The sequence below is a fragment of the Carlito syrichta genome, unplaced genomic scaffold (assembly GCF_000164805.1).
Source record: "Carlito syrichta isolate Samal-C Ts95f unplaced genomic scaffold, Tarsius_syrichta-2.0.1 Scaffold306570, whole genome shotgun sequence".
Classification (NCBI taxonomy): Eukaryota; Metazoa; Chordata; class Mammalia; order Primates; family Tarsiidae; genus Carlito; species Carlito syrichta.
The window spans coordinates 431,861-446,485 of NW_007250666.1; the positions used below are offsets into that span (position 1 = coordinate 431,861).

A 14,625-nucleotide genomic window follows, 5' to 3' on the forward strand; every position below is an offset into this window, starting at 1 on the left:
TTTCATTTTTTTTATTATTATTAAGATGTGGAGTACAATTCAGGGTGAGGTATACAAACGTTGATTATGCAGGTACCCTTGTTAATGAGGTATGCCTCTCCCTTCCCTAGCAGTTTCCCTCAACTGCCAATCCCACCCCCCTCCTGACAGTTTCCCATTACTACCAATCCCTTTATTAAAATATTATAATTGTTCAAATTTCGCTTATGAGTGAGAACATGTGGTACTCTGTTATTTGTTTCTGTGATGGATCACTGAATATGATTGACTCTAAATCCATCCAATTTTAAAAGTTGATATTTAATGTTTCTTGTCTGTAGAAATTCCATTGGAATAATGCTATTGAATTTAATGATTGGGTACATAGACATTGTTTACATGACAGAATAAATACAACATCAATTACAATGGCTCAGAGGAAGCGTGTTCCATTTCCCCAAAACTCCAAAATCACAAATGAGTTCCTATTGCTGAATGGTGTGAACTGCTGTGGACTGAATTGTGTCTCCTCAAAATTCATTTGTTGAAATCCCTACCCTGATGTGATGATATTTAAAAGTGGGTCCACTGATAGATAATTTAGTTTAGATAAGATCATGAGTATGAGAACCACTTAATGGAATTTGTGCCTTTATAAGAAATGGAAGAGATGCCAGAGTACTCTCTCTCTTTTCCATGTGAGGACACAGTGATAAGGTGACCATTTGCAAGCCAGAAGGAGAACTCTCACCAGAAGCTAAATTGACCATTGGCTTGATATCAGCCTCCCAGCATCAAGAACTGTAAGAAATCTGTTTCTGTTGTTTAAGCTCCTCAGTTGTAGCATTTTGTTGTGGCAATTTGAACAGATTAATGCATCAACATTGGAAGAAGCTCCTATAATTACTTGTTCCCAATGTTCTTCTTGATTTTTGGCCTAGTCCAGGCAGTGTTTTTTCAGATTGGTCACCATTTTCACATGAATGTGTTTAACCCCCTTAAAAAACAAGCTAATGATCCCTCCTAAACCATAACCCTCTGCCAAAAACATTTAGATCTGCAGCACTTCATTAAATGTTCTCCAAGAAATAATTGAACACTTATCATTACTCTTTGTTTACAAATGTCAATAACCTACAAATTTATACTTATGAAAATAATTTTAAGTTGAATACAGAAGTTTATTAATTGATATTCCAACTTCTTAATTAATGGTGACTTAAAAATATCCTTTGACTTCCAGTTTTATAGTTAAAATAACCGATATAAAATTGTTAACTTTTTATAACTATAGTTGTTACATTAACTATAATTATATATTTATTTTTACTTTCAGTTCAGCTATTCAATCTCCAGATGAAAATACTTACTTCTAATATCTGTCTGGATATGGAGAGACACCTCTTATCAACAAGGATGCCTGAACAGAGCATATTTGTATACCTAACCGTTAACTGTAGCCCACAATATCATTAAAAAAAATTGATTAAAAAAAAAAGAAAATACTTCTTACTAGCTAATAGTCCTATTCAAACCTAGCCTCACTTATTAAGATATTTCAACTAACATTATTTTCTCTAAAAATTAATGCTAGTCCCATTATTCTATAGTAATTTAATTTTTGTTTATACCATAATTTTATTAAATTATGATTAGCTATTAAATGAAATATTATCATTTGCCTAATTTTTTAAACTTTCTTAGATTCTATTTAGTGGTATTTTAAGCTATTTTTTTTAAAAAAATCTCTTACACTAACCAATTTTCTGTGAAATTTATTATGTCACCTATATTTTCAGTGGGTCTTAGTATAAAAATATTTTAGACCTTTCATCTTTTTACACACAAAATAGTAGGCAAAAGGAAAATGGAGACTGGATAGGAAACCCGCTGAAAGATCAAGAGCTTTGTATGTAGAATAGCAAATTTAATTATAATCACCTATTAGATTTTTAAATGATCATTGAACATATCCTATTGTAACATCGGTATATTAAAATATACCTACAGATTTAGCAAAGAGAATCAGAGTAATTTTTCATACAATTTAAAAATAATAATGTCTTTGTGTGGTAATGTGTCTGTGAAGCCTCAAACACTGATTTATTTTTCCCTAAGAACTAAGGAATTATGTTTCTATTATTAGCACCAGGCTTGCTAAACTCTTAAACTTCATTAAACATCATTGCTATTATAGATCAGAGTATCCTCCTTTTACTTAGCTTATAGTACATCTATTCTTCCTACTTAACTTAATGAATCAGAAAATAGTTTTCAGCATAGTACGTAGGGAAGATCTGGCAAGTATCAAAACTGCTGTAAGCATGCTAAAACAGGCACCATATTGCCCTGCTGGTGGGAAAAGGAAGGTGTGCGATTTCTCTGGAAAGTAGTTGAGCAATGATAACTAACATCATTCATTGTGTTTGAGAAATACCAGTACTATCCTGGGAATTCATGCTAAATTTGTCAGTGGTCATCTCAGATACATTTGTGACCTGGAAAAACTGGAAACAAGCTACCTGCCGAGCAAGAGGACAAAGAAAATGGTTGTTTAGCTTTGTTGTTCTGCAACTATTTAAGTCATAGCCCATATAATTATCTTACAACATAATTAAATGGGTGTTCAAGTAATAAATAATGATGCTTGGGATGTAGATTATGATAACTTTTCTTCTAATTTATAAATTATTTTCTAGGTACTAGAAAAAATGAAAAATATACAATAAAGTTTTAATTGTAAATGTTTTCTGGTTGGGATTTCATTTTTTTCCTTCCTATGTATATATTATACTTCATATCTACATATTCCTCCAAATTTTTACTTTTAAAAAGCTATATTTTGGTTTATTTCAGGAAGCAGTTTGAGGCTTAACATAATTATGTGGAAATTTCAACATAATTGTGAAATTTATCTTATGAATGACAGTGACATCACTAAATATACTATGGTGATTTCTCCATGACAAAATGGACATCAGAAGATTTTTCACAAAATAATTTTATAAAAATAGTAATTTAGTTTTTAATAAATAATTTGTCTTATGGTCTATTAACAATTTTCAGTAATCTGGTGGATATAAGCTATAATTTCTAAATTGTGGGTGGTTTTCTGAAGAATAAAGGAAGACATTTTTATATTCTTTATTTTGTCCAAAAAAAGATGCTTAAATATATTAGTTTATTTCAGTTCAATTTTTCTTTTTTTGAAATTATGAATATAAGCAATTTTAAATTAACCTGTTTAATGAAAAAATACATGTTAATGAGTTAAAGATATTTGTTAAACAACTGTCCTCTAATGTATACTGATAAATTAACTGTATGCCAATTAAATTCTTGCAATATCCTTTAATGATTAGTTCAATTATCACATGCTTTAAGAGAGTTTCTCTGGTATTAACTTAATAGGACTGATCTCTCTCTTTTTCAGAAATGACAACTTTAGTTTGTTTATTTTTCAACATTTGCCATATTTTAATCTTATACTATCTGTTTGACAAATAGCTCTAGACTTCAAGAGATGATCACTTTAAAATACTATGATTGACTTCTTACTCATTTTTGCATCCCTTCATCTTTTCTTGAGATTTTGAATATACCATGCTATATTAATATTTTGGGCTGACTCTCTTGATTACCTAGGAACTTATTATTGTTCTTCACTGTTTATTCAATACCAGTATTTGAGTGACTCCAAATTAGACTGGAAATTCAAGACCACTAAGTCAGGAAAAGGGTACAATTTTCTGTCAATTAATTTTGTTTGCTCCAAAAACATTTTTTCTAAAGCACATTTTAGAGCTGCCTTTAATTTATAATCAGTGTACTCTGTATGGATTCAAAGATAGAAATCTATCTCAAATGCAAATTAAAAGACTTCATTTATTCTAATCACATTCTTTATGATTATACAGAGCATTCAGTATGTCAGTCTGATATTTTCAGAATAAAAAACTTTAATTTTAAATTAGTTCTCATATGACAGATACTTGAACTTTTTATTTTTCTTCTGAAATACAGATAACACCCTCATACCTTTCCTAAGTGTTCAGGTCCAAAAACATACCCATTCTTGAGGTATGAGTGAAACATAAATAGCCAGATTTATTCCTGATGTATTTTTACCCTAGAAGTTTCAAAGACAAGAGACCTGTTAGCCTTTTTGAGCTGAGCAATCCATGAAAATTTGACTTTAATTTTAACTAAATAAAATTAAAAATCCAGCTCCTCAATCACACTAGCCATATTTCAAGTGCTCAAAAGTCACATGTGGTTATTTACTACATTGTTAAATAGCACAGATATGGAAATTTCCATCCATTACAGAGATTTCTATAGGGAAATAGCAGTTTATAGTTTATCTTTTATTTTATTGCAGCTTTAATAATAGACACTTGACACTAGCTCCATCCAAACATCTAAATTAAAAACAAAGAGACAGTTTTGTCTGTGCAGAAAAAATATTATTTTTTTGTCATTTGTTTTTTAGTTGTAACATTTCTTTGACTGTTATACTCCATTTTGTGACAAAATGTAGATTTTTTTAAGTGACTGACAGATCCATGATTTTTCTGTTTTCATTGGTTTTCAGTAATTTGATTATATGTCTGTTGTAATTTTCTATGTATTTATTTTGCCTGTGATTCATTAAGATTCTAATATTTGTGGTTATCATTTTATCTAATTTGGAAGATTTTGGTCATTTAATTTTAAATATTTTTTCCGTTAGCTTCTCTGGGACTTCAGATATATATGTTAAACAGCTTGATACTGTCAAATAGTTCACTGAGGTTCGGTATACTCTTTTCAGCATTTTTATGTCTATACTACATTTTATATATTCTTTATTTATACTTCAAATTCACAAATCTGTTCTTCTGAAGAGACTTAGTACCTGTAATCTCCATCTAGAGAACTTTAAAATTTTTAATATATTATACTTTTCATCTTTTAAAGTTCCATTTGATTCATTTTTACATCTTTCTCTCCTTGTCACAGGTCATATTTTTCTAATTCTTAAAAATCTCTAAGAGTTTTTGATTGGATGGTAAAACAGTGTATTTCATGTTGTTGAATAAGGTTTTCTTTAATTATTATTTTAAGGAGTGTTATGCTTTTCTCTGATAGGCACATGGGTTGTTTCTGGTTTAGTGTAATCATCTTAAGACTTGTTTTTAAGTTTTGCTAGAGTGGTCCCAGACTACCTTTAACTCTAAGGATCATTAATCCCCATTACTAAGGCCTGGTCTTTGTGATGTCAAAATTTAATTCTTCAGGGAATCAATTTGGACTCTTCACTGTTGCTGGCAGAAACTTGAATGATTCTCAGTCCTTTGTAGGTCTTGGAATCATTCGGGTTGCAGCTTTCCAATAACTTTTACCCATCCTATGAAATTTTACCTTTTGCATACAAGTTTTAGATATCAGCATAGGTGCAAAAGACTCCTAAGCAAAGCTGTGGAGTTCTTTTTCTGCATAGCTTTCTTATCTCCAATAAGCTGCCTTACAAAGACAAGCCTCCTCAGATGTTCTGAGCTTTGACCTTTGTCTCTTCAACTCAGTAGGTCACTGTCTCTGCTTGCAACATCCCTCTCCCACCTCCTCTCTACTGTTCTATGACCTGAAATATGCTTCCAGGAAGAAAACTGTGGCTATTCTGCATTTTACTTTTTTTTTTTGTCTCTTATCTCTCAGACTTAATGGCTGCACTGCTTGTGGTTTAATGTTTGAAAAACAGTTGCTTCATCTCTATTTGCCTGGTTTTCTAGTTGATCCAAGTCAGTAGGGTTAATTTGGTCACTGCTATTCCATCATGGCTGAAAGTGGAAGTCCTTCTTCAACTGACTGAAAATGCACATAATAGAAATACTAGTTAAATATTACTTACACTGAGTTGAGGCTTGATTTTCAGAGAATGTTGAAATGAACAATGTATAACACTAAACAAAATCTACTATTATAAACAGTAATAGAAACTGGCAAGTCAATGTTTGTGAAAAAAATTAGGCACACAGATTTTAAGGTAACTAAGAGTCATTAATTAAAATTACACAGTTGGTAGTCATAGTCATGAGTTTCATTCACATAGAGTAAAAGAATAGAGCATGTTGACATTTACGGTGAGGATTCAGAATACAACTGTACCCTCATATTAAACTTGACTGAGAGCCACTGTCAAAGGCAGACCACTGGGCTTTGTAAACCATAGGTCTGACCTCATCTTACAATTCTTGTGTTTGCATTTTAACCAATGTATCCTGTCCTGGAAGTAAAATGTCAACCATAAGAATTGTTCACCCTTGAAAATAACTCTATGATATTTCTAAAAATATATATCACATGAGAAAAAGAAAAGAAAACAATATGCTTTCTATGGATTGTGTTACTGATGTTCGCCTGGATTTGTAAGAAAGGCAACTGACTCTGCATAGCTACTTTGTTTTTTCTTGTTTCAGTTAATTCTTAGGGCATTTGTCTTGGATTATGCAATAGCTTAAATTGCAAGATTAAAACAAAATTTTTTCAGCTTTCCTTTATTCAACCCTATCTTGAATAATTCATAAAGGTATTACTTAAATGTAGCTAATCTGAAACAATACAAGGCGGTGCTATAATCCTTGTTTCTAAAGATGTCTTATGCCATTTTATGTAAATAGCTGAAAGTTTTGTTTATTAAATTGACTTTCCTCATAAGGAGATATTTATAATGTTGACTGACCAACATGAAGTAAAGCTTTAATAATCCCAGATACAATAAAGAACCGCTTAATTCCAAACTTTTTATGTTACTTTGTTGCTCTTGATTTCAGAAGTACCTGGTTTAAGTGCATAGTGAGTACATTTTCAAGCATATCCAATTTATATGGCTTAAAGACTTCTACCAACTTAATGCTTTAATTAGAAATGTCATTTAAACTGATTCTTAAAAATCAGATGCACTTATTTTTATAATTGCAGTATTTTCAAAGAGTCTTCATATAAAAATGTAGTTGTTACTGACAAAGTGAACTAATTAACTAATGCTCAACAATGATCAGCAATGTCAGAGAGTGTAAGCTTGTTGAAATTTTAGTTTCACCATAATAGTTTCTGTAAATTAATAGATACTGCAGATGATATGTGGTGAAATATAGGTGCCTAATAAGTATTGCTAAATGAATGAATGATTTTTTAAGCCTTAAAAATAAATTGGTAAGTGCTAGAGTAGTTAAAAATAAAAGTTTCATTGAATTTAAGTAAACACAATTAAACATTCTGCCAAACTCAGAAAATGTTTTGAAAACATACTAGCAGTCCTTAGGCATTATAGGAATCTTTAGTTCAATTATCTTAAAAATGAACTTTAAAAAACTGTCAACAGTTACCCAGTTTACTAATTTGCTGACCATTGATGTGCACTGGCTCACATGCGTTTAAATTTTTATTTTTTTTAGAAACTGACATGTGTTATTAATTCAAATAAGTAGCATGTATAGTATTCATTTTGGTTAAGTCTCTTATTTTCAAAATTATGTTTTTCTTATGTAACACTTTCTGATTAAATTTGTGACTTAATTTTTTTTCTTCCACAGCCTTTAATGAAATGAATTGTTAGTTTTTGATAGAAGGGATGTGACATTGAAGTAGACAATGTGTTTACCTATTATAGAAAGTGTAGAAATAGAAACACATGTACTCAAATGGTAAATAGAGGTTATATTACTGTATTTCATTTTTCATCAGACCTCAACCATATTGGATTTTCTTTGTTGTTGATAGAAAAGAGCAGATTTTCTTCAAGTTTTCTTTTACAAAATGGTTGGACTTAAAAATAAAAACAATTGTAAAATATTCTGCCTTTATTCTGGGTCGAATTTTGACTAAATAAATAAGGAATTATAACTATATGTTAAAACATTATGAGTATTTTTCTACTGCATTCAGCAATAGTGTTTACATTTTATATTACTAAATTTTATTTACAAAATTGATTATTCTTAGAGATTTGAGTTTTCCTGAGTCTAATTTTCATAGTGGAAAGCTGTTTAAAAAAACCGAGATATCCATTCAGTCTAATGATTTACCTTTTGATTATTTGTTTGTTTGTTTGTTTGTCTGTTTAAGGATTAAAACAAGGTGAGCCAACCATGACTGGCAAAACACAAACCAGCAACGTCACCAATAAGAATGACCCCAAGTCCATCAACTCCCGTGTTTTCATTGGCAATCTAAACACAGCCATTGTCAAGAAAGTTGACATTGAAGCCATTTTTTCGAAGTATGGAAAAATAGTTGGATGCTCCGTTCACAAAGGTTATGCATTTGTACAGTACATGAGTGAGCGACATGCGAGGGCTGCAGTGGCCGGAGAAAATGCCAGGATCATCGCAGGCCAACCACTTGGTAAGTAAATCATGCTTAGTTATGGCTTTCAAATTATTGTTCTAGTCTCTGCACATATCTGGATATGATTATATTGCTGAAAAGCCGGCACCACCATGGTCTCTACCTCTTCCTTCAACCAATTATAGTGTTTGCATATTAATAATTTATATTGTGTTATTGTACTCATATTTTTTAACCTATAGGTTTCTTATTTCTTCTGTAAATTTATAAATGAGATAAAAGTTGCTTTATAATACACTAATTCTAACAGAGCCAGGCAAATAATTAGTATGCATTGCATTTAACTTTGACTTGAAATTGTGTCGGTGTTCCAGGAAATACTATGCTAAGCAAAAAAACTACTTTATTTGTCATACTTTTAGCATTTGATTTGAGAAACTAAAGTATTTACCTTTTTTCCTCTTTTTCTGGGGAGAAAGTATAGAAAATAACAAAAGGAAGTAAATTTTCTTACAATTGTATAAGGATTATAACTCACTTAAGAAAAATCTAGTTAAGAATCTTGTACATTCTGCCTGTCCTGTCATGCACAATAATCAGATTTTTGTTAATGCCCAAGAAATAATATAGTTTTATTCAAAGAAAGGAGAAGACTTAGAAGAAAATATTTTGTAATTAATTTATAAATAAATAAGCTAGATAATCATTTGGATTTTTATTTTCTACACAAGAAAGAAATACAATCAATACATGAGTGATTCCCTAACTTATATCTCTTGTCCTGTCCAGATTCATATATCAAACTCATTCTTCAACATCTTCTCCAGGTATCTCAGCATCACATGCCCTGAAAAAAATCTCTTGATTTTTTATCCTCCCAGGCTGCTTCACCCAAACTTCTTCATCATAATAAATGGAATCCCCATTTATCCATTTTTTCCGAATAAAAATCTAGCAATCAACTATGCTTTTTCTCTTCACCCTGCACTATAAGTGTAATCCATCAAGTTTGGTTGCCTGTATATTGCAAATATCTCCAATACTCAAACATTTTTTAAATGAATGTATCTGAAGGCCATCTCATACAGGTCATGATTGTTTCTCATGGGGACTCAAATAACTGCCTAAGTCATCTGATTTTTTCCACTCTTGCCAGAGTGTCTTTTTAAAACATAGATCGGCTTCTTTCCACGGTTGCCAGAGTGACTTTTTAAAACTTTTATCAGATTGTGTCATTAACCTGCTTTTAAACCTCTATTACCTTTCTCTTACAGAATAAGATTTACATTCTATTGCATACCTACAATGCCCCACATTACCACATCTTCAGGTTTGTCTCCTTATTTTCTCTGTCATCCTGTACCACTCCAGTAATGATGACCACCTTGATGTGCCTTAAACATTGACCACCTTGATGTGCCTTAAACATTCTAAGATTGTTCCTACTTCAGAGGATTTTACTTGCTATTCTCTCTGCTCAAAAGACAGGTCATTGCTAATTATTTGCTTTCTGCTTTATTATGTACTGTGCTCAAAATTCACCTCTACTAAGAGGATTTTCCTGATCAGCCTGTCTACAAAAGGATAGTCTTTGCCTTCTTGCTTTTTCTGTCTATTCTATTTATTTGCTTTAATTTTTTCATATCTCTTATTAAAATCTGGATTACGTATTTTAGTTAATGACATTGCCTCTGTCATCACCACAAACATAGAGGCAAGAATGCACATAAAAGAAACAAGTTAAAAGTATAGAGCAATGAAGCTAGAAGAGTGTTAAGAATATTTTGAATATTGACAAGTTATATAACACAATTAAAAATATTTGGGGCAGTATGAAGCTCATTAAAAAGTGAAAGAAGTCTGAGGTATTAGTCTTGAAGGAAAAAAAGGATTTTTTGCGTAAGTGCCTGCTAGTGAATCACAAATAATCATTATCATGTAGGAATATAGTTTTTATTTACATTATTCCCATTCATTTTTCTATATTTTAAAGAAAGATTATTATTTTCAGTAGACATTGGTACATTTTCCATTTGTCCCTTTTTGTTTTCCTTAATGTCTCTATTCCTCTGATTTACTTTGATATGGAAATTTTCTGACATTTTGTATTCCTTTCCAAGTTGAAATTCTTATTTCAGTGCCATATTCCAGCCAATTTCAGGGAAAACTCTATCCATTGCCTATATCCTGATTGTTATGAAACTAGCACCTACTTGTAGAATGCACTTAATTATTTTTGATGTTTAAAAAAGTAATCATCAATATAAGGCAATTAGAAGTCTGGTTCTCTTTTTAATGAGCTGTAGCTAATTTTCTTGAGTGCCGTTTTCTGTCACCTCTCATTTGATTGGCATTATTTAGATGAATACAATGAAAAAAGAGAAATACCCACACCAAAATATAGTGCCTTCCTTGCACAAATCCAAAGCAAAAAATAGTGACACCAAATTGCTTTACTTTGAGAGGCACAGAGTTAAGTTATGCCTTTACTAAGATACCATTTCTCATTCTCAGCCATTCCTCTTGGATCCTTCCTTAGCTTTATCCTTAGGTAAATCTCCAAAGCATATATCTTAATCAGCTATAATCACACTCTGTGCCTGAAACCAAGCAAAGACATTGTTCCTTTGTTTTTCACTACTTCGATCTAAGGTGAGACTTTTTGTGCGAAGTAAGTGCTTTACAATTTAACTAGTAACTTTGCTTTTCAGGTCATTCGTCTTACTGTATACATCTTTTTTTTAAACCATCCTTTCTAGGAACTCAGGCAAAGGCTTGTTTTCTAATTGCTCCCCATAGGAATTAGTTCCTCGATCAGGTCCTGAAGAAGACCTTTAGTTTCCAGGATGTATGTCTACTTCTACCTTTAAGTATTATAACTTTGTTTTTACTGATTTGAGCAAAACTTACATTCAAGTAAATTAATCACTTGCTTCTTTTGACTCTCAAATAAGCCTTTTATAATTTGCAGCTCCACAAAGCTCTGTAAACTCTTAATATGAATACCTTAATTATGGATGAAATAATAGGGCATTATTATATAAAATTGATATGAGTTTCATGTCCCACAGACTAAGCATTCTCCTTTTCCTCTAGAGTAAAAAGGAAATTAATATTGATTAGACCGTGCACTGGGTTAGTACTTTACCTATATTATCTTATTTGATCTCAAATAATGTGTACTTATGTATTTTTTGCTGAACAGGAGCAACCATTTATTTTATTTACTACATGTTTTTAAATGTGTAAATGTAATTTACAGAGTAAAGTTAAACAACAGTAGCACCAGGAAAAATTAAACATCCTAATGTGAGCTATTAAAGTTTTATGAAGATTATAGATATATCCTTGAAATGAGAATAAGTAATACATGTGATGAAACCAGAATGTATTCAATGGCAAATATTATTAAGAGCTAATTTGATTCTGAAAGTAAAGGGACCACTGAGGGATTTTAAACTGGTAAGATATATGGTGAAATTTATTTTATTGAAATCAATCAGTTGTTCATGTGATATAAAAGTAAAAACAGGAGCATGTATTGGAAGACTACTGAAGGAGTTCAGGTTTTAAAGGGGGAAAAGGAGATAGGATCAATAGCATTCAAACTAGTTGGCACAGATGAGAAGGATGGGGGAATGAAGAATGATTTTCATATGTGTGGATTAGGTTCTCTGTTGGATATTCCTGCAAGTCACTAGGATGATGGGAAATGACCTTTGACGGGAAAAGGATATTGGTGAAAGACAATGGATTCAGGACTGAATATATACCATTAAGATTAATATGCATGTCAGAACATACCTGGGAAAAATGTTAGTAAAATTTACTAAAAAAAACTAAGGGGAAAGATTTGGACTAATGGTAGAAACTTCTTAAGCATAGATAATGTTAAAGCTATAAAAAAAAATGGCTAAACTCACCCAAGTACAGTATATAAAGTGAAAAGAAAATATTGACTGAAGATGAATCTGTGGAGAAAACTTCAGGTCCCTAAAAAAGGACCCTTTTTGATGAGCCTTTTTCAAAGATCTGAATCAAAACTATTTTGTTCATAGCTCTCTAATCCCACAACACTCATCTGTAGTTACCATGGCCTTCCTAAAACTTCCTGCTTTAGATGACTGCTTTCTTAGTTGTAGTCCTATATCACTTCCCCTAAACTATAATGATTTCCAGATTTCCAGTGCCATATACTAGATTGTTTTTGTATTATAGTAGATTAAAATCTAATTGATAAGAGTTTAAGTATACTGTCTTTGTGGTCTATGTTTTATTTCCAGTTCCAAAGTCATCTATTGACTGAGCAGCTGAGAAAACTTTATTTTGGTAAATTTTGTTTTTCTTTAATAAAACCATTGGCATAAGTGGAAACGTTCTGCAGACCAACTGTAAGTTAATCATTACAGATCCAATCAAGATGGTTTTACTCATTTGACTATAGTACACTAGAAAATGTAAGATCAAAATTTACATATATATGTTTCTATTATAAATTACCCTATATATTTCAGGAGAAAACATTTTTATCATGTAATTGTCATTAAATTCTATATTAGAGGTCAAGCACATTGACTTGCATCTGTAACGCCAGCACTTTGAGAGACCGAGGCTAGAGGATTGCTTGAGCCCAGGAGTTCAAGGTCAGCCTAGGCAATACAGCGAATTTTTTTTTTTTTTTGTAGAGATCTCATCTAAAAAAAAATAACTAAAAATAAATATTAGCTGGGCATGGTAATGAGCTCCTGTAGTAGTCCCAGCTACAGGAGAGGTTGAAGCAGAATAAATCATCTGAGCCTAGGAAATCAAGTCTGCAGTGAGCCATGGTTGTAACATTGCACTCTAGCCGAAACAACACAGTGAGACCCAACTCAAAAAACTAAAAATAAAGAAATTCTGCACTTCAGATTTTACAGAGTACATATTACATTCTTTTCAAATTCATATAAAATGAGAAATTATTTAAGAAGCTGCTCAAAATTTTACCTAAAAACTACAATGCATAGAGTAACTATGGGAGCTCTGAAACTGGGGCTTAACATATTTGGAACTTTAATCTGTATTTTGAAAGTAGGTCACAGTTTAAGGTCTTGATTAACGTCTCTCTCTTGGATTTTTTTTATTTTTACTATATTGACACAAATTTCTTAATCTTATACCAAAACACATTAAAAAGACCCTTGAATTAGTTCAGTGGTTCATCTATTGTATAAACATGAGTAATGTTTTATTGAAAAAAACTTTTTGTTTCAGGAGGTTATTTTTTTTAAAGATATGTAACACAGAGACTAATAATTTAAGGCAGTATGTGAGCAGATAGTTTAGACTCTGCTATTCAAAAGCAATTAAACAAAAGTAAACAAAAATGTTTATTGCTTTACACAGAATGTCTTCAATTCTATTTTCTTTTTTGTTCATCTATAATCTAGGCATGTCCTAGACCTGATTGTAAGGTAAATATATTTGTTTTGGATGCCTTCCTGCCCTCATTTATGTGCTATTTTCTTTAAAGTTTATGACTTTTTCAGTACACAGTCTACTGAAGCAACTTTCAGGTGGCATGTAGCCCTATTACCTGACTGTATTCTAAGGTGTAACAAATGCTTCAAAATCAACCTCTCTTCTTTACCCTCACTGATTCCTCCTCTTCTTGTTCCCAGGTCAAAGGTGACTGTCTTAGGAAATTTACTTGACAAATGCCTTTCATTTTATATTTGGAGATATGATCATTTAACACAAAAGGATTTCAAATAAATAAACTAAATGGAGAGGTAAAATTTTGGTATTTCTATCTTTCAAACACACATTACTGCATATCCTGTACAGGAAAAGATATGTGGCCATAATTTAATTTAGTTTCTTATATATCTCGAGTTCTTTTGCACATTTTTGCAAAGTAGTGGAAAAGAATATCCTTTTTTATTTCTGGCTTTCTGCCTTTGGTATATAACAGGCGATTGCTAAACCTTCTGTTTAATCCATATAACTTACTAAAAAATCAGAATTAAGCTATGAAATTGTTAATTCTGAAAAATTTTTGTAAAAAACACAATTTGTATTGTTAGGTCTCTAAAAATGTTGGATCTGGGAGGATTGTTAGCCAGTATGTTGAGTTAGCGGTGCAGGTAAGATGCAAAGAATTACTCAGAAATTAGATTGGAAAATATGGTTTATTTACAAAGTAGTTTAGAGAGAAATGGGAATCTACCTCCCCCAAATTGGGAAGGGAGCAACAGCTTACAAAGAAGCAAGGCAATGGCTGCTTGAGGTTGAATGCTTTTTAAACCCTTCCTTTGATGGGGGCAAGTCAGTAAGGTG

The 14,625-nt window shown here is 31.5% G+C and overlaps 1 protein-coding gene across 1 annotated transcript in view; it reads left to right on the forward strand.

Annotated features, from left to right (window-relative positions):
* Nucleotides 1-8,402, forward strand: part of LOC110596077 (RNA-binding Raly-like protein) — a 358,304-nt gene extending 349,902 nt beyond the window's left edge. Inside the window, exon 2 of the mRNA XM_021715021.1 lies at nt 8,086-8,402. Coding sequence (XP_021570696.1) covers nt 8,109-8,372 — 264 coding nt within the window. The 5' untranslated portion in view covers nt 8,086-8,108 and the 3' untranslated portion in view covers nt 8,373-8,402. The remainder of the gene's footprint in view (nt 1-8,085) is intronic.
* The last annotated feature ends 6,223 nt before the right edge of the window (nt 8,403-14,625 follow it).